Source organism: Dreissena polymorpha, chromosome 13, assembly GCF_020536995.1.
Source record: "Dreissena polymorpha isolate Duluth1 chromosome 13, UMN_Dpol_1.0, whole genome shotgun sequence".
Lineage (NCBI taxonomy): Eukaryota > Metazoa > Mollusca > Bivalvia > Myida > Dreissenidae > Dreissena > Dreissena polymorpha.
In genome coordinates, this window is record NC_068367.1 from 43,053,047 (window position 1) to 43,072,324 (window position 19,278).

Genomic DNA, 19,278 nt, shown 5'->3' on the forward strand with positions numbered 1-19,278 from the left:
CCATAACTTCTTTATTTATGATTAGATTTGATTGATACTTTGACAAAACTACTCTTACCTGACATACCACAATAGACTCCACCCAAACCATCCCCCAAGCCCCCCCCCTCCCCCCCCCCACCCCCCCCCCCCAATTTTTTTTTTGTTAAATGTTAAAAAACACAACTATTTATTTTTATTATTTTATGTTTGAAATACCGTCCAACCATCGCACCCAAGAATCCCTCCCGACCCCCACCCGAACCCTCCCCCCCACCCCCCCCCTAAATTTTTTTTTCTTTTTTTTTTAAGATCATCTCACAAATTACCACCACACCCTCACACTATACCCCCCCCCCCTCACCCCCCCCCCCCAATTATTTTTTTTGAAACGGTTAAAAAACACAAATATTTATTTTTATTATTTAATGTTTGAAATACCGTCCAACCATCGCACCCAAGAATCCCCCCCACCCCCCCCACCCTACACCCCCACCCCCCCCCCCCCCCCACCCCCGATTTTATTTTTTATTTTTTGCATTTTTGGAAGAAAATGTAATAAATCTCCACACCCCCACACTATACACCCCTCTTCACTCCACCCCTCCCTCCTATGTGATTGAAAATGAGAGTCCCTTTACCTTTAAAAAGAAAATAGATGAGCGGTCTGCACCCGCAAGGCGGTGCTCTTGTTATAAACAACTGGTAACAAGATGAGTTGCAGATAATTAGTCAGTTACCACATTTTAACTAACTCTTTTGACCTGTTTATTCTTTTCAGCCCAATTGTCTTTGATATTTGTAAATTGTTTAGAGGTGTTATTAAACAAATTAGCAGATAACATTAATCAATCCACACTTATATTATGTCACTATTATTTATTGTGCTGTAGCATTCTATTATGTTTATGCAATAACATTTTGGACTTGGACTTGGTTTGATAACATAATAAGTTCAACAAGTTGCTGACGGGCTTTATCGATCACATTTAATCGGATACCGTTTGTCCGGGTATACAATTAAATCAGGTGCCGATTGTCCGGGTCGACACATTTAAAGGGTGCCAACTGTCCGCGTATCAAAAAAACACTGGGTGCCGATTGTCCGGGTGCCGTTTGTCCCGATATGTTGATGTTGATGTTTGTGGTAATGATTATGAGTAACAGGATGATTAGATTCAGATGATATCAATTTTATTTTTACAATTATCAATATTATTATTATTGCTATAACTATTATGATTTTTATTATTATTAGAAAATAAAATAATTCATTGTGTTCGAAAACAAATCATACCAGCATGTCATCTTACTCAAAGCGAGAGCATTTGCCTTCAACATAAAGTATCTATAAATTACCATCATCATAATAAATTAAACCTTATCAACATGTAAACATGGGCTAGAATTACAAATATCATCATAATTTATCTATCATAAAATAAACAGTATATGAAGTTAGTAACATGTTAAGAAATGATACTTGTCTTGTTTGTCATATTTTGATGTTGTGATGTGTTGGCGTGAAATAATAATAAATGTAAAGCAAATTGAATTGAAATTAAATTTGTTGCAATTTTGTTAGGAAACAATAGCAACTGAACCATTGTTTAAAGTTAACAGTGTGCTGATTAATCAGTGCTTTGTTAATAACATCAAAGAACTCTAAATTTCACAATTGTATTGAATCATCACATACCACTTGTAACTGAGTGGTCATAGCTGCATTTATTGAATTATGTTTATATTCGCAATTTTATGGATTTTTTTTCATGTATTTGACTCATTAATAAAAATGATAACTTCATACTGGGGTTAATGTTTCAGCTAAATTGTTTGTCGAAATGTTATATCAAAATTTAGTTAATAGCAAATTTACAAATTATATGCCAAGAATAAATAAGTTAAAAATTGGATATCCTACTCTTTAATCCCTTTTACAAACACAGAACCTCTGTATAATTTGCAATGGATTTTGTTAACATTACATTCATTTTTTTGCCACTATGAGCCGCATTTACACAGAGATATCATAATGTCTTTCACACGCTTATATATTATAAAGCAGAACAACATGAACATTAAAAGAAAACTTTGGGAAATTGTTATGAATAAAATTGTACATTTAAATCAGTGATATCTGTAAGCACGTACCTTTAAAACAGAACAAATTAAAGAACAAATGGCATGCCACTCAAGTGTCAGAAAGTAGGTAATTGTCATTCGTATAATTCTCTTTATTAATTTAAATTAAGGCTTCGTTAAACCATTGCATAATATAAAAAATTTGATTTATTATAACAAGTAACAATTTTGACAGAAACCTTTTGATATAGTAATCTTTTGTTTGAGAATTAACATTTGAAAATATTTAGCCTGCAGATATAAATATATATTGCATAATTATGAATGGCAATTCATACAAAAGCATAATAATGCATAGCATATGCTTTTGATATAGGTTTCATGCCTCTTTAATTGATCCTCATCTCTTTTAAGCATGCACAACATTTAGAGTTGCTATGTATGTACATGTAGTAACATGTACAGTTTTGAGGATAAAATACAGTTTTTTTTTAAATATTCAATCAGGCAATATAATAATTATCACAAAACTTAACATTCTGATGTGTTCCTTATTTAAATAAAAAAAAAAGTTGTAGTGAGGTAGCAAGATTTTGTTAACATCAAATTTGATTTATTGTGTTCATACTTAATTTCAACACATGGTGGTTTGTTGCCTGTAATTCTAATATTTACCTCCCTTGAATTAAAATTTGTCATTAAAAGATGCAGTTGGAAGATAAACAAAGTTAGTTTACAGTTTCAATTTATATTCAATGAACTTTAAATTTTAATTAATGGAATGATATTTCATGTGTAGTCGAGACATTTGTGATATATTGGATGTTTGCAGTGTATGGAAAATCGGAATGTCTTTGTAAATTCTTTCCTGTTTACAACATTCTTAAATATATGCTTGTGACAACTTTGACATGTCTTATGTTATTAACATTCAAGACCTGAGTTTTGACAAATTGTGTTACCAAATGCTATACTGCAATAAGTGTAATGTATAAAAAGAGATACAGTTGTTGTATTTATCCTTTTCTTGAATGAGTGGAGAAAATTATAGTTAGAGTGCAAATATGTTTTACATTACCCTTTAATGGATGAAGATAAATACATTCTTACACAGAAATAAAGATATATTTTTGTTATCTGAGACAAAACCCTACCATTGACTTATATAAATTGTTTCAGATACTTCTCCTGAATGATTCACCATTAGAGCAAGCTTATTCAGGGTACATAAGCATTTGGAAAAGTCATTACTTGCTCTGTGTCTTGTGAACTACTGGCGCTAGTTCTGCTTGGATGCTGTTCAAGTAACGCAAAAGATCAAGATCTAAAGAGAATCATTACACTATGTCAGAAAGCAGTGAAAAAATGTCTGACCATAGTGAAAGTGGGAGTGAGAGTGGTAATACAAACGACATTTGTCGGGATTTTTTGCGCAATGTTTGCCGGCGTGGTAAACGGTGCAGATACCGACACCCAGGAGAACAAGAAACAACTGAATTTAAGAAAATATCTGAGTACACATTCTGTCATGATTTCCAAAACAATGGTTGCAGACGACCAAATTGTAAATTTCTCCACTGTACCAGGGAGGAAGAAGAGCATGCTAGATCAACGGGTGAGCTTCCCCCACGTGTTCTGCAAGCTGCCTCGCTTGGCATCGGTGTGAATCATGCAGAAATGGTGGCTAAAGGTGGTGTTCCTATATGTAAGGATAATTTGAAAGGTAGTTGTCAACGTGGCAATCAGTGTAAATATCGACACATATCAAGTGCGGAATACGAATTTTTACAGCGAAAATCAGAAGGAAGGGAAGTTTTTAATAAAGAAGTTTTTAATAAGGACCCAAGATTTGATTGGTTCGAGTTTGAACCTGAAGTGAGCATAAAACGCAGGAGACTTGATTCAGAGTTTTCAAATGATGGATTTAGATCTTTTGAGAGTAGATACCCACAGCTTTCACCAAATTCAAAGCCACTTAGCTATCAGCTGCTTGAAGACGAGAATGCAATGTTGAGAAAGAAAGTGGATGAGCTAAAAAAGCAAGTTGCAGACCTCACAGCAACCAACGAGGTACTCTTGGAGCAAAACGCACGCTACAGAGTGAGTAAAACCAGTATATTGCAGACATTAAACTCCGCTGGTGTTCAGGCTGCACTGCAAGCTTCATCCTTGAATCATTTAAATAACAGCCTAGCACAGCAAATAGCGCTGAGCAATGACTTGTCCACTATAACGCAGCAGCAGCAACAAGCTTTACAACAGCGAATGGTCCGTGAGGTGCTGGCTGCTTCCCAAGGCCCAGGGGGGCAGTGCAGCATTGCAGCACCTCAGACGCTCAACACCGCTACCCTGTCAATGAACCCGCCTGCGATTGTACCCATCTCTCTCCCACAAACAATGTCTGGCCTGCAACCGTCCAATAACCAGAGCCTAGCCCAGAGTATCGATATAAATGGCTCACTGGTCTCCTACCCTATTGTTTCGCAAGGGCTGAGAATGACTGCGAGTAGTCTAGCCCACTGACAGTGACTGTTCACTCTGTAATGTTGCCTGCTATGTGAGTATTAGGATAAGGGCTAGTAGATGTAGCTGTTGTTTTTATAATCTACCCTACATATTTATTGTTGTCCCATGTGTGTTGTGTTTGTTTTAGTGGTTACTTTATGTTAATTCTATGAAACATTGAGATTATTTCACAAAACAACTCTGTAATCTTTAAGACTTTTATGCTCCTTTGTAAAAAAAAATCTATTGATTTGAAATTGATTTGTTTCCAGTTAATAATTAATTGGTTATGGGGCCAACCTTATAAATGTCTTTGTGTTCCTTATATGTAAATGAGTCTTTTTGTCTTGTACAATCCTTCTAAAATTGGCTAAATCAGAGTGGGATAAATGCCCAGAAGTGTCCTGTTTAAAGAACGAAAAGTCCCAGGGCTCAACATTAATGGTCCTATTGTCCCTGGCAAGTAAAAGTTAGGTGCGGGCAAGTTATTTTATAATCTAGTTGTCCGCCCAGAAAAGTGCAAAAAAGAACAAAGAGCATTTAATTTAGACTATAATTAGACTTTAATTCAATTATTGCTGTAATCATTGTGTTTAATGATCAAAAAGAAAAAAAGGTTTTGTGGTGTATCATTTTGGTTTATTAAAAATATGAGGTTTACAGTTGATGTGATATTTCATGTTTGGGCAAGGTGCTTTACGTTCAGGGCAAGTAGATTTTCTAAGTACTTGCCTGGCATGGCAAGTTGGTTTTTCTGTAAATGTTGAGCCCTGAGTCCAAAAAGCAGTTTAAAGTAGCTGCAATAATAATGTAATGGTATTTATCCTGTGGAGTGTTTCAGTAATTATGTTCAGTTGTGAACAACAGAATCTCAAGTTTTAACCTCAAAGTATCATTTATTAAGTTGCTGAATCTTGTTAGATTTAAAATAATAATTAAAAATTTATTAAATAAATTAAATTAAAATAAATTGGTTTGATATCTCTTTAAAAATTCAATTGATTATAATATCATAGTCGTTGTCTTTGTAATTTATTCTATTTTGACGCTAAATTTATGATTGACGACTTTGTATTGACAAGCAACCCTGAGTGACTAATGGAAAACCAACCATTGATTAAGGGTTCAGGGGTTTTTCAGCACTGTCTGCGCCTCCAGAAAACGGAGGCGTTCCCGATCCCAAACCGAAATTATATTTTAAAAAATCCCAATTTCCAAAAAAAAAAAAAAGTGTCTTATGACTTATGATTATTAGATTATTAATGTCCAGCTGATGTGTATCATACCAACAAGCACTGCTGTGGTTGAGCGAGGATTCAGCACCATGAACCTGCTGTGCTCCCCATTACACAGCACACATTCACACAAACCAAACTTACTCATCTGATGCTTATACCTGCATTGAAGGTCAAGATCTGAATGACAAAACATTGGAGAAGCTCTGTGATACTTTCAAAAACAGAAAGCAGAGACAAATTATGCTGTAAATTATGTTACTAACCAGTGTTCGTTTTGGTAAAAAATATCTGCTGTAAGTTTTTGACTGTACAGTTTTTATCTCAGTATAACTGTAACTGAAAAACAAAATTGCAGTACTTGAATAAACGTTGAACATGCCCAATATTGCATGTGTTTATATAAAGAAGACAAAATAACAAATAAAAACAAATTTATTTATTAAACCACTGATTTGTTTAAGCATGATAAATTCACAATGTTTTCCCAAAATGAGCTGTTTCATCGAAGCAAAAATTCCCAAAATGGACAATTTTGTCGATAAAAAATTCCCAATTTGGTCAGACTCCTTTTCCCAAAATAGGGAGAAAAACCCCTGGGGTTGGTCCAGTGATGCTAAACTAGTAGAAGTAAACCAGTATTTTTACCCCTTTTAGAGGTTATTAATACCTTTGGAAACAATTAATCAAATTAGTATCTATAAGCTGTATATGTGTGGTTCAGTTGTATGTGACTTAACTCACTTAATGTAAATAAAATAATTTGTATTCCTGTAAGTGCCATTTTAGGTCAATTAATTATATATAACATTTGAACATAGTATGCATAATATATATAATGAATTGTATTGGAAACCAGTTGATTACAGTTCCAAAAAAGTTACTTCCCATAGCTTTTAATATAAATGATTAGATAATTTCTGAGCAGATTCTTAATAGATAAAATGAATATAAAAATAATACCAAATCCTTGATTTTATAATTGTCTTTTGGATTAATTTTATTCGAGGATTTGGGAAATGTTAATCTTCAAATTGGGAAAATTGTGAAAAAGTTGGCTTGGGAATGGTTCCGTTTTCTGTTACAGTGAACTTCGTTTAGAGGCAGAGGACTGTTCATTCCTGTATTATCTTGTTTATGTAATCTTTATTTGATGGATTCAGGGGCGTAGCTAGCATTTTTTTAGCTGTAGGCCCGGATATGCTACATAAAAACGGGGGGCCCTGGGGTCCTACACCGGAAATTTTTAAAATCCTATAACGCCTGTGGTGAGATTTAAAGCATATCTAGACAAATAATGAGATAAGAAAATATAAGACTTTGACCTGCTTATCTTTGCTATTTTACTGTTTTATCTCAATGTCAGAGAACTAAATTTTACTCTCTATACCAGAGAACTAAATTTTAAAACAATATGGAACATAGAAACATTAAAAAGTGTAACACTCCACTTATTCACAAGTCAAACCATGGGAATTCTTTCCAATAATACTGTCTGCATGTCTATAACGGCACCGTAACGTGTTGAGTATAAAACTTACTTACAGTCGATCTATTACACTAATTGTTCTAACAAGTGCATAAATTACATTAAAGCAATATTTCTACACTTAACAGAAGAAAACGTGTTGATGATTTCATCGATCGAAACATCCGGTTCTCAGTGAATGTGTAGGAAAAGTTGTAACAGCAAGTAACGTGAAAAGAAGCGAGCTAGAATCTATGCACATTCATGTAGATAGAAGTAGAGTTGATAAATGGAAGATATGTTCCTTGAACATGACCAGAATCCATTGTTTGAGGATTATGTGAATATGAAATGCAGATTTCTAACACCTCACTCACGCAGGATCAACATTTTAATGCGATTTTCGAAGTTGAAGCATTTTTATTTTTTCATGTTTAAAAAAAAATTGTAGGCCCGGGCCTGCTGTGCCTAATAGCAGCTATGCCCCTGGGATTACATGTTCACAGATCTTCACTGTAATAAAATAATGATTTTTCAGAGTTTAAAGGTATGTTTACATGCATACATGATTTAAAACAAATCTCCCTCTGTCCTATTTATAAGTAGATGTACTTTATGAATAAATGCACAGGTGGACATTGAGTGGGAGATTTGTATTGATTGGTCTATTCAGTATGGAAGCACATTTCTGTGCATATTTCTGAAAATCGATGGTCTAATTAAATGCCTTGCAATAGAAACACTCACTTAAGAACTATAATATGTTGTAGGTTACTATAGTCATGCTATTTATTAGTAGGACAGCTGAGTTTGGAAAAGGACCAATTTTGGTTCTTAATTTGGTTTTTAAATAATTTTAAATTAAGAATATTGTGTTGTTTGGAATTTGTATGTTGTATACAACTGTGGCGGACTTTAACTTAAAGGGACTGTCCAACAGTCAAAAGCGTCGTTCGACGCGAATCGATATTTTGGCTAACTACGAGAATTGCTTATATAGCTAAAAAAATACCTCCGCACTTGACGTGAGCGTGGATGGTCGAGTGGTAAAGTCGGGAGACATTTTACTCCAAAACTCCATGACTCTAGGGGTCAGTGGTTCGATCCCTGTGGAGGTTAATGTTTTTTCTTCTTTTTAAAAATTGTACTCTTATTATTTACTGGAGATTTTTAGTTTAAATGTTTAAATTCATCAATATAAAGCATTTAAAGCAGTTAATGACAAGCTTTAATCATACATGCCAAAATCTGTTGGACAGTCCCTTTAATACAATACAGTTTACTTGTCCAAACAATGTCCAATTTTTGTTTATAATTAAAACCATCTCAGAAAGCATGCAGTGTTGGGGTGGGGGCCAGAAATCAGTGAAGCACCCATATATTGAATGCTGATTCTTATGTTTTTGATATAAATAAATACCTTTGAAGAATTTTTGTATTCTATGTTGCTAAGGGGTACCAAGTCTTGCTCAACAGTTTCATATTAGCCTGCTGCTTAATGTTATACAATGAAGTATGGTTAATTGAAAACTGGTGTCAGCTGAGTGCTTTTGGGGGTAAATTATGCCTTTTAAACAAATGCACCAAGTTTATAGTATCAATTATTCACTTAGTGTACTGTTATTTATTGATATGTATTGTAAAATACAGCCTGGTAAATTGATTAATAATTGGGATGCATTTATGTTATGCATAGGGTATAATTTTTCTCTGGAGATTGCATGTATTATTCTAATGTAATGAAAGCTTTATCTAAAGGAACAAAGAAAAATTATTGACTAGATTGTCTTTTATTAAAATGAACAAGCAAGGTTCGACTGAGATTTCAGTTGAATATTTATGAAAGCAGATTGTCACCAGTTATGGTAATGGTAGAGCCTGACATGAAATATGGCAATTATATCCAGGCACGCATTGACAGGTCTGTTATCAATGAACATTACCTGCATGTGTTGTCTATTGCTTTCTTCCTGTTGACAGGTTCTAGAAGAAAATGGGACAATGACATCTTTGGTTGTTTGTTGTCTTTATAAAGCATGTCTTCCATCCAAATAGATTTTTGTGTTATTTTTTTTATTTCATTATTATATAGCAAGCCATGAAACGTTAGAAAGTCTATTCGCAGAGCAAAATATTTAGGTCCGACATTATGGTGAACAATATAATGTTTGTGTAGCTATTTGTTACAAGCTCAATTTTAACTTCACACTTTTTAAAGACTTAACTGGTTTTCAAGTTTATTACGAAAATGTTTCAGATTTATCTAAATATTTTCCTTTCATTACATTATTTGTTGTGTTGAACATTATTTAAAGTAAGTGAGGACAACTTAAAAAATCATTTCAAATGTCATTATACAAGCAGTAAAACACCTAATTAACTTATAATTTTGATTCACAATTATTGGTCATGAGCTTGAGGGCCCATAGGGTTAACCCTTTTCCCCATAAGAAGCAAAGTGGAAATGGCTTTTGAAATCAGCATAAAACCAGGACAGCCCGTGAGTAACTCGCAGTCTGTTCAGGTTTTATGCTGTTTGCTGGTCATCAGTATCTAAGGGTTGGCATTATAAAGCCTTTAAAACTTGATTTTAGTAATAAAGGTATTCAATTAAATTTAACTTTTTATAGGACTACAAATACTTCAAAATATGTATCTTAGTGGTAAACTAAACTGACTGGCAAATGACCCCTATTGATTTTGATAGAATGCTTACGCCTAGGATCATGAAACTTCATAGGTACATTGATCATGACTGGCAGATAACCCCTATTGATTTCAGGTCACTTGGTCAAAGGTCAAAGTTACAGTGACTCGAAACCATAAAATGGTTTCCTGATGATAACTCAAGAATAATTAGGCCTAGGATCATGAAAATTCATAGGTACATTGATCATGACTGGCAGATGACCCCTATTGATTTTCAGGTCAGTAGGTCAAAGGTCAAGGTCACAGTGACAAAAAGCAGATTCACACAATGGCTGCCACTACAACTGACAGCCCATATGGGGGCATGCATGTTTTACAAACAGCCCTTGTTGCTATTTTAGATATCCTTGAAAGAGTATTCAATTAAAGGACGCAAATTAAGGATAAAAAGCAGAAAGGAAAAATTTAGCGGTATGAATTTTCGGCGAGCAAAAATAATTTTTTTGGAAAGTAACAAAAAAAATTCAGTCCAGGCTGAATTTAGTGGGTCGCTCAGGTTATGCCAAACAAAAGATTTTTATGTCCCCCACTATAGTAGTGGGGGACATATTGTTTTTGCCCTGTCTGTTGGTTGGTCTGTTGGTTGGTTGGTTTGCGCCAACTTTAACATTTGGAATAACTTTTGCAATATTGAAGATAGCAACTTGATATTTGGCATGCATATGTATCTCATGGATCTGCACATTTTGAGTGGTGAAAGGTCAAGGTCAAGGTCATACTTCAAGATCAAAGGTCAAATATATGGGTCAAAATCGCTCATTTAATGTACACTTTTGCAGTATTTCAATATTCAAGATAGCAACCCGATATTTGTCATGCATGTGTATCTCATGGAGCTGCACATTTTGAGTGGTGAAAGGTCAAGGTCATCCTTCAAGGTCAGAGGTCAAAATTATGTGGACAAAATCTCTCATTTTATGAGTACTTTTGCAATATTGAAGATAGCAACTTGATATTTGGCATGCATGTGTATCTCATGGAGCAGCACATTTTGAGTGGTGAAAGGTCAAGGTCATCCTTCAAGGTCAGAGGTCAAATATATGTGGCCCAAATCGCTTTTTTTATGAATACTTTTGCAATATTGAAGATAGCAACTTGATATTTGGCATGCATGTGTATCTCATGGAGCTGCACATTTTGAGTGGTGAAAGGTCAAGGTCATCCTTCAAGGTCAAATATATGGGTCAAAATTGCTCATGTTATGTCACTTCTGCAATATTGAAGCTAGCAATTTTATATTTGAAATGCATGTGTATCTCATGGAGCTGCACATTTTGAGTGGTGAAGGGTCAAGGTCATCTTTCAAGGTCAAACGTCATATAGTGGGACATTGTGTTTCACAAACACATCTTGTTTAAGGATGGCCTGTTCAATCAATTTTTAAACATTTAAATCAACAGACAATTTAATTTTTTAGGAGTTTTAAAATTATGATAATCAAACTCAGATTGCAGGTTGGTTCCCCTTGAAAAATTGCAAAGATTTAACTTGAAATGAAAACCTAGTTTGAGCTGAACTAAGCAGAGGCATGTTACTATGTTGTTGCATCAAATTAGACAGAACCTCCCAATTAAGAAAAATCCCTTGTCAAAATTGTTTGAAGAGCTCTTCAACTTCTGGTATTAAATACCAGAAGTTGAACAGCTCTTCAAACAATTTTGACAATGGCTTGTTTTCTTTACAATGTGCTTTTTGTTGCCAATACAACATTTAGTAGCAAAACTATTGTGTACTGATTACAAATGTCTCCTTCATCATATGACTTGTCATTGATTTTGCCCATTTTATTGCCCAGTACTACATGCTGATGCAAGAGAAGGTGCAAATTATCGATTGTATTGCATTATTATTACAAAACCTTATTACATAAATTCTGTTTGCCTAGGCAGATTGGTCAATGTATTATACTGTGTCATGCTTTTCAAGCAAAACTGTAAAGAATGCTAATAATGTGTTTGCAATTTTGTGGATGACCAATAATGTAGATTGTGGGGAGTTGTAATAATAGCTTCAGGTACAGCTGTAACTGTAATGCAAGTGCAATGTGATATGTTACTGTGCTTTTCCTGTAAATTAATGTGCTATTTGAAAAGTGACCTTTACAAGTCTACTTATGGCTACCAATTTCCCTAGTTTATAATAAAATAACTTTCCAAAATTCAGAAACACTAAGTAACAGTCAAACTTACATGTAGCTTGGACAGATCCACAATACGTTTGTATTACGCTTTCATTTAACTCTTTCGAACAACACATATCACAGTAAAGAATAATTGAAAAATGTATTGTTTAAACTGAAAAAAAATGTCTTGAACACTGGGCCATCCATGCTCATATAGTGAGTGGTGTATAACAATAGAACTCTCCAAATTATTTAATTGTTTGCTTTTGAAAAGCTTATTTATTTTCAGGTTTTTGAATCGTCAAACAATGCATATAAGGTATATTTAAAGCATAGTTAATGTTCAGCATTACTCTTTCCACGCAAGTATCAACTACACCAACAATTTGCAAATCTTAAACTTTTTTTTTCAATTTTGTCAATTTACAAAATTATGTGTTATGTGCACTCTATGTCCTAATATAAAACAGACAAAAACATATGCCATATATAGATGGGTTTCACATATTCTAAGTGCTAGGTAAACACAAATTTATATCATGAATTAATGTTTCACATTCACTTTTTGTCTCTTAAGTCTTTTTTTAATAAAATGTCTGTCAAAGTTTGATGTTAGTTGGATGAGTGTCAAATTTGCATTGACCTAATTCTGTCATGTAATAGATATAGGATCATTTACTTTCGTTGATAACGTTTATTTATTTATTTATTCACATTTAAGGTCAATAGCACAAACACATATATGACACATAAGACATAGAAATTATCACAGATTAACATAGAATATATCACAGATATCAAGGAATTAAGACTAGGTTGATTTTCTTTAAAAAAAAAAACACAATTTAAAAGCAACAAATAAAACGCTGTTACATTATGCATACTTTTAACAATACATGAATTTTTTTTAACACTAGTATGTTCATATGAGCATGAATGCTGAGGACCTATGGATAACCCATTAAGCTAAAAGCTTATTTCCAATGGGGTCCATAAAACACACACTGAAAAAGAGAAAGTGATACATAACCATATGACAAACAAACATCAATAATTAACAATTAAGATTTTGGTACAATACGGGATTATTAAGAGTATGCATTCATCTTATTGTGCACAATATCACAATTCAACATGGATTACCACAGATGATTGTTGCAACATGTATTAGTAAAATAAAAGGTCACATTTACTTTCTGATACTTGTTGTTCTAGAAGGTGCTTTTTCACTAATTGCTCGAACCTGGTAATGTTTTTTACACTTTTAATATTGTCAGGGAAAGAGTTCTAGTCTCTTGGTCCAGTATATAGGAATGTCTGTTTACAAGAAGTATGATAGACACTAGGTAAGATAAATTTAAATGGCTTGGATGCTCTTGAGCCATTAACAAAGTTTTCTCTAAGATATGAAGGACATGTTTTATAATAGACTATGCATGTGGTTAAGCCTTAGCTGTTTTACTCTATAGCTAACATTTAACATATTCAGATGAACATAGTCCTGCCAAGTAATAGAATGTCTTGGAGAGTAACCTTTTATAAATCTGATTATCTTGTTCTGGACAATTTGGAGTTTAGATTTTAAACCTTTATTTAGACGATATTTACCAGGATGAACATGAATAATCGATGTGACACTGTAAAACAGCAGATGATAACAATTTACGTGTGTTAAAATCCAAACAATTATTATGTCTATACAAAAATTTATGTTTAATTGCAAGAGTTCTGGCCTGGGATTTAACTGTCATAATGTGCAAGTAAAAGGAGCATATCACAATGTAGTACATTAATTGAGTTATTCAATTAAAAATGATGGTTAGAATTTTTTTATGGATTAATTATAATTATATTGAGAAAATGGTAAATAAAGAGAAGAAGTTGATTCACATATTAAGGAATAAAAATGTCAGCATTATATAGCAATTAAAATAACATTTCATTACAAGGAATGTATTGTACAATAAATTTACAATAAATATTTGCATGCACTGGTTATTCAAGATATGTTAGTATATAAATAACACTCATACAAATATTTACAGCATACAATTGTTTGGTTCTGGTAAACTTTGGGTCTGAAAGATGATATTAATGATTATATAATTTGCCATTGAGATTAGAAAAGAACTCTGTTCGAGTTTGGTATGAATTTTCCTCTGTGCAATCAAAAAATAAGAAAATGATAAATGCCTGTTAAAATAGATTCATCAGGACACAGTTTGCCTCAAATAGAATTCCTATATATATGTGAACTGAATTCAATTGTTCAATTTTTTAGAGAGTGGTTTGGTCAATACTTCATATGTTTGCAAAGCCCAACATAGTATGAACTATATTTGAATGTTCATGTCATCAATGTGCTGGTGTTTACATGGAATAAGTAGTTGCACTGTCATCAATGGGCAGGTTGTTTACATAAAACAAATGGTTCCACTGTGAAACATTCAATGCTCAGACATGCACTGCTTTCATTTTGTATGGGCTTTTAATTTTTTAACACTTGTTGTTTATTTTTGTGAGTCCTAAATTGATAACCTAATGACACAATTTCCGATGTTAAGTCATTATTGTTGTGTGTTTGTTAATATAAACATTTGTTACGTACAAAAATGGCTATGAACACTAATGGCTATGAACACTCCATTAGCCATTGTAAGATTATGATTGCATTATAAGTGACATTGTTAACATTGCCAGTTACTTGGCAGGATTGGTCAAATTTGTATTAATAACATTAAAAGATTGGGACAACACAAGTGGACACTCTTCTACTTGTGCTATTTTTATAAATGATTTAAAAATAATATTTCTGTATAAAATATAAGTAAATACATATACATATTGTGAAATAACTAAAATCCATACATGCCAGAAATGTTTGGGTCCAAATCGGGACAGTCCATTAAAAATGTCGGGACATTTTACCAAAAAGCAGGACACCTAAAACTATCAATCATGCCACCTTTACAGAAGTCAGTTATCAGCTAATTACTTACAAAACCTCATAATTTCTGGCAAATATTGATGATAAATGTGTTTAGAATTGCATGAACACAGACATTCTCCATTTTCCGGAAGTAAACAAACATGTGACTAAGGCAACGTTCAACAGGATGTGCGCACATCGAGCACTGTTTTTATTCAACCAATCATCCATTAACTCTAAATTTAGATTGATGCAATTTGTACAAATTATTTTCTGAAAATCAGCCAAAAACGAAAGTAAATTAATGTCTCTGGTTTCGGTCAGCGCTCGATTTGTTTGACATAAAATACACTGAATACCGCGGAATAATAGTATCTTTGGACTTGATTTGGGCCATGAAATACAAAAGCAATCTGCTTAATGCACTACGATGCATCTATCCCTAGCAATTAACGACCCTTATCATAAAAATACCCTGGTGTGAATGCCCGATAAAATCAATAATTTGCCGATAAATCGCTGATAATGTGTCAAATACAACACTGGATCACTCGACTAGTAGATATGGTTTGTTAATAGGGGGCAATAAAGGGATTAGCGATGGTAATTAAAGCCAGACGGAGCTTGAATAGGGAATTTTGTGAACTTAAAGAGCGTATATCGTTTTGTTCGAATGTCGGGACAAATAGTGTTACATCGGGACACCGGGACAAACACCCCAAAAGCAGGACTGTCCCGCCAAGATCGGAACGTCTGGCATGTATTCTAAAAACTAACTGGTAATGTGAAGACAGACAAGCAAAATTGAAGAGTACTAATACAACTGCACATGTACCCGGTAGATTTTAAAATGATAATGTTGAGCCCTGAGTAAGACCATCATATTGTGTTTTTTTATTTGTCAAAATTTGAATCCTTTTTTACTATTTCCAGTGAAAGTAGATAACATCATAATTAATTGCACCACTGCAGCTCCCAAAGTCAATATTTGGCATTTGCAATATTGTGTTAAAAAGTATTTTGTATAACACCTGACTTTGAAGGAGGAACACTTTTGTTGCCTTTTTAATATTATGATGTTTGACATGCAAAGGTCGATGGTTTCATTGCAATACATATGGTGCAATCTATTTTGGGCTGTGCTCTCTGAAAAGGGAGTTTAATGCATGTGCGTAAAGTGTTGTCTCATATTGACTGCACAGGCTAATCAGGGATGACACTTTACACTTTTATGATATATATCGTTTCAAGAAAGTCTCTTCTTAGCAAAAATCCAGTTTAGGCGGACTGCACTGAGTTACGCGGCACGACACTTTTTGCACATGCATTAAACCCCCTTTTCACGGAGCATGGATCATTTATAGTTTACAGTAGATTATTTAGGTCACTGGTGTATAATGAGCTATGCATTATTGCGTGGATTAAAAGGAGAATAGACAAGATAATTAATGAGTGACTAAAGTGCAAGTAACTTTTCCTTAAGAATGGTAATAAATAACCTGTTACATCAAAAACATTGCAGCATCTGGTATAAATCATGGTGAAATACACAACTTTATAACTAGTGATTGATCTACCTGGGTATCTTGATGCTCCATTAAGATAGGTTAATTTGATAATTTGCTCTGTGGGAATTGTAAATAGAATCCTTTGCTATATACTTAACATTTAACATTTATAATATTACTCGTGCTACATACTGAACATTTATAATTATACCCTTTACATTCTAATGACACAGGTAGTTTTTTCTTGCAACTTAATACGCTTGCATTTTCAACCTTAAGATATTCTGAGTACAATATAAATCACAACGACACTGCAATTAAAGAAATGCGTAGGATTTCATTAGGCCATTTATAAAGTTTTGTTTCTGGCTGTAACGGTGTTTTGCATTATTTTGTCAATTTGTAAAAATATTACCAGTTTCAAGAAGCAATTGATTGGCCAGTTAACTGCTAGTAATTAAAGTGTCAAACTATGTGTGCACAATATATTAAGAAGAATGCAAACAGTCCAGGAAAATGTGAAATATACTTTATCAATATTTTTGAAGAATGATTGATATCAAAGCTTATTATCGCACAAAATAATTAACTTAAATTGCCAATGTTTCTAGATACTGTACAAAAGTATTTTAAAACCCAAACAATGCTGCCACCTTTCATATTCCCTTCTTCTATGCTTAAATAAGAACTTGACCAATCAGAAACATTATGGTATACTTGTTTACAAAAGCTTTGCATAAATATCAATAATTGAACAAAAAAATGTTTCAGTTCAAAATTTTCCTAAGTTTTCCTTTGCAAATACTTTGAAAGTCGGTTTAAGGTAGCGCACCTCTAATGATTTCCCGCGATTTCTTCGAAGGTTGAAGAGCCTACTATTAGGTGCCGTAGCCTAGTGGTTAAGGCGATAGACTAGAAATCTTTTGGGATATTCCCGCGCAGGTTCGAATCCTGCCGACGACGTATACTTTTTGCGACGCGTTTTATTTATTTTCTAACGTAATTTGATTTAATATGGCATATAAGCTATATTTATTGTTAAATATGTTGCAATTTTTATGCACATTCTTCAATTATTAAAATTCAAACAACGTTATGGCGAAATTGGGTGATATACTGTTGAAAATACGAACCATGCATGTTGCATTTTTATTTTTATTTCAAAAAGTAAACGGTAAATCTGTCTAGTTCTTGGTATTTTTGCTGTATATAGTGTATCTATAAAAACTAAGTTTAAAATATGACTTAAATGATACTATTTTGAATTTTATGACACTTTGTTTTTAACCGACCCAATTTTTACTTGGCTGAAATCACTTACATTTCATGGCGCTCTTCCATAGATAAAAATTTGTAAAAAATAAATGTCTGTAAAAGAATACTTATTTCATCTTATTTAAACTTTAAACACCTTTACAGCATCTGTACACACCAACTGCATGCCCATATTTGGAAATTTGAATGAATTATGGAACTTTTATATACCCCAGGGGTGAAAATAAACTGGACAAAAGCCGAGCGTGGGGGTGGTTTTGAAAAAATCCATCATTTGCTGTGTGTCCCAGGAAAGAATAACGTTGATATCTCCAAGTTGAAAGTCACACTTTAAGTTCAAATGTCAAAAATGGCCATAAATGAGCTTTCCCGGCCATAACTATGTTGTTCATTGTTAGATTTAAAATCATTTGGCACATTTGTTCACCATCATTGGCCGGTGTGTCGCACGAAAGAATTAGGTCCTTATCTTCAAGGTCAAGGTCACACTTTGAGTTTGGCCATAATTGAGCTTGTCCGGGAAATAAATATGTCATTCATTGTGAGATTTTAAAATTACTTGGTACATTTGTTCACAATCATTGGACAATGTGTCATTCGAAAGAATTATGTCAATATCTCAAAGGTCAAGGTCACACTTGGAGTTCAAAAATGAAAATTGGCCATAAATGAGCTTTTCCAGGCCATAACTATGTCATTCATTGTGAGATTTAAGGACTGTACAATAACTTTGTTCACAGTCATTGGACGGAGTGTCATGCAAAAGAATTCAAGAGTTCAAAGGTCAAAATGGCCATAAATAATAATGGCATAATAATTCTTAAAAATCACCATAGATTATATTCTCTTGTTTTGTGAAGACAGCATGCAAAATAGTCTCTGTCAATGCGGCACGTGGGGGTATACGTCACGTCTGTTACAAAGCTCTAGTTAATGATATGATAAAGAGATCTTTGATGATTGTTATTAAATAGCCGTATATATCTCTATCTCTTTCAAGAATGTTCTACTTTAGCTTACTTATAACACTGTCCATTTAGGAAGTCATCTTTTGTTGGATGACTTATTTGCTCTAGTATGTTGTACAATGTAAATAAATTGAATATATATAGGCCATTCTCTGTGAAAAGGGGGTTTAATGCATGTGCTTAAAGTGTCATCCCAGATAAGCCTGTGTCGTCTGCTTTTATATTTTTCTGTTAAAAAAAGGGGGTTTTATGCATGTTATTAAAGTGTCATCCCAGATTAGCCTGTGCTGTCTGCTGTGATTATATTTTTTGTTAAAAGAAGTCTCTTCTTAGCAAAAATCAATTTTAGACAGAAAGTTTTGATGCTGATTAGCCTGTGCCGACTCTACAAGCTAATCTGGGATGACACTTTAAACACATTTATCAAAACCCCTTTTCACTTAGCTAGCATAGCTCATATTCATAAGTGACTTTCTTGTGTGTGTCCTGCACAGT

General features: G+C 33.6%; 2 protein-coding genes across 3 annotated transcripts in view; both read left to right on the top strand.

Annotated features, from left to right (window-relative positions):
- Positions 1-19,278, top strand: part of LOC127856174 (zinc finger CCCH domain-containing protein 10-like) — a 572,427-nt gene that overhangs the window by 549,063 nt on the left and 4,086 nt on the right. The gene's annotated exons all lie outside the window — the stretch shown is intronic.
- The window catches only part of LOC127856181 (zinc finger CCCH domain-containing protein 10-like), a 265,858-nt gene that overhangs the window by 245,866 nt on the left and 714 nt on the right, over positions 1-19,278 (top strand). The window contains exon 4 of the mRNA XM_052392252.1: positions 3,244-4,164. Within this exon, the coding sequence (XP_052248212.1) occupies positions 3,409-4,164 (756 nt within the window). The 5' untranslated portion in view covers positions 3,244-3,408. The remainder of the gene's footprint in view (positions 1-3,243; positions 4,165-19,278) is intronic.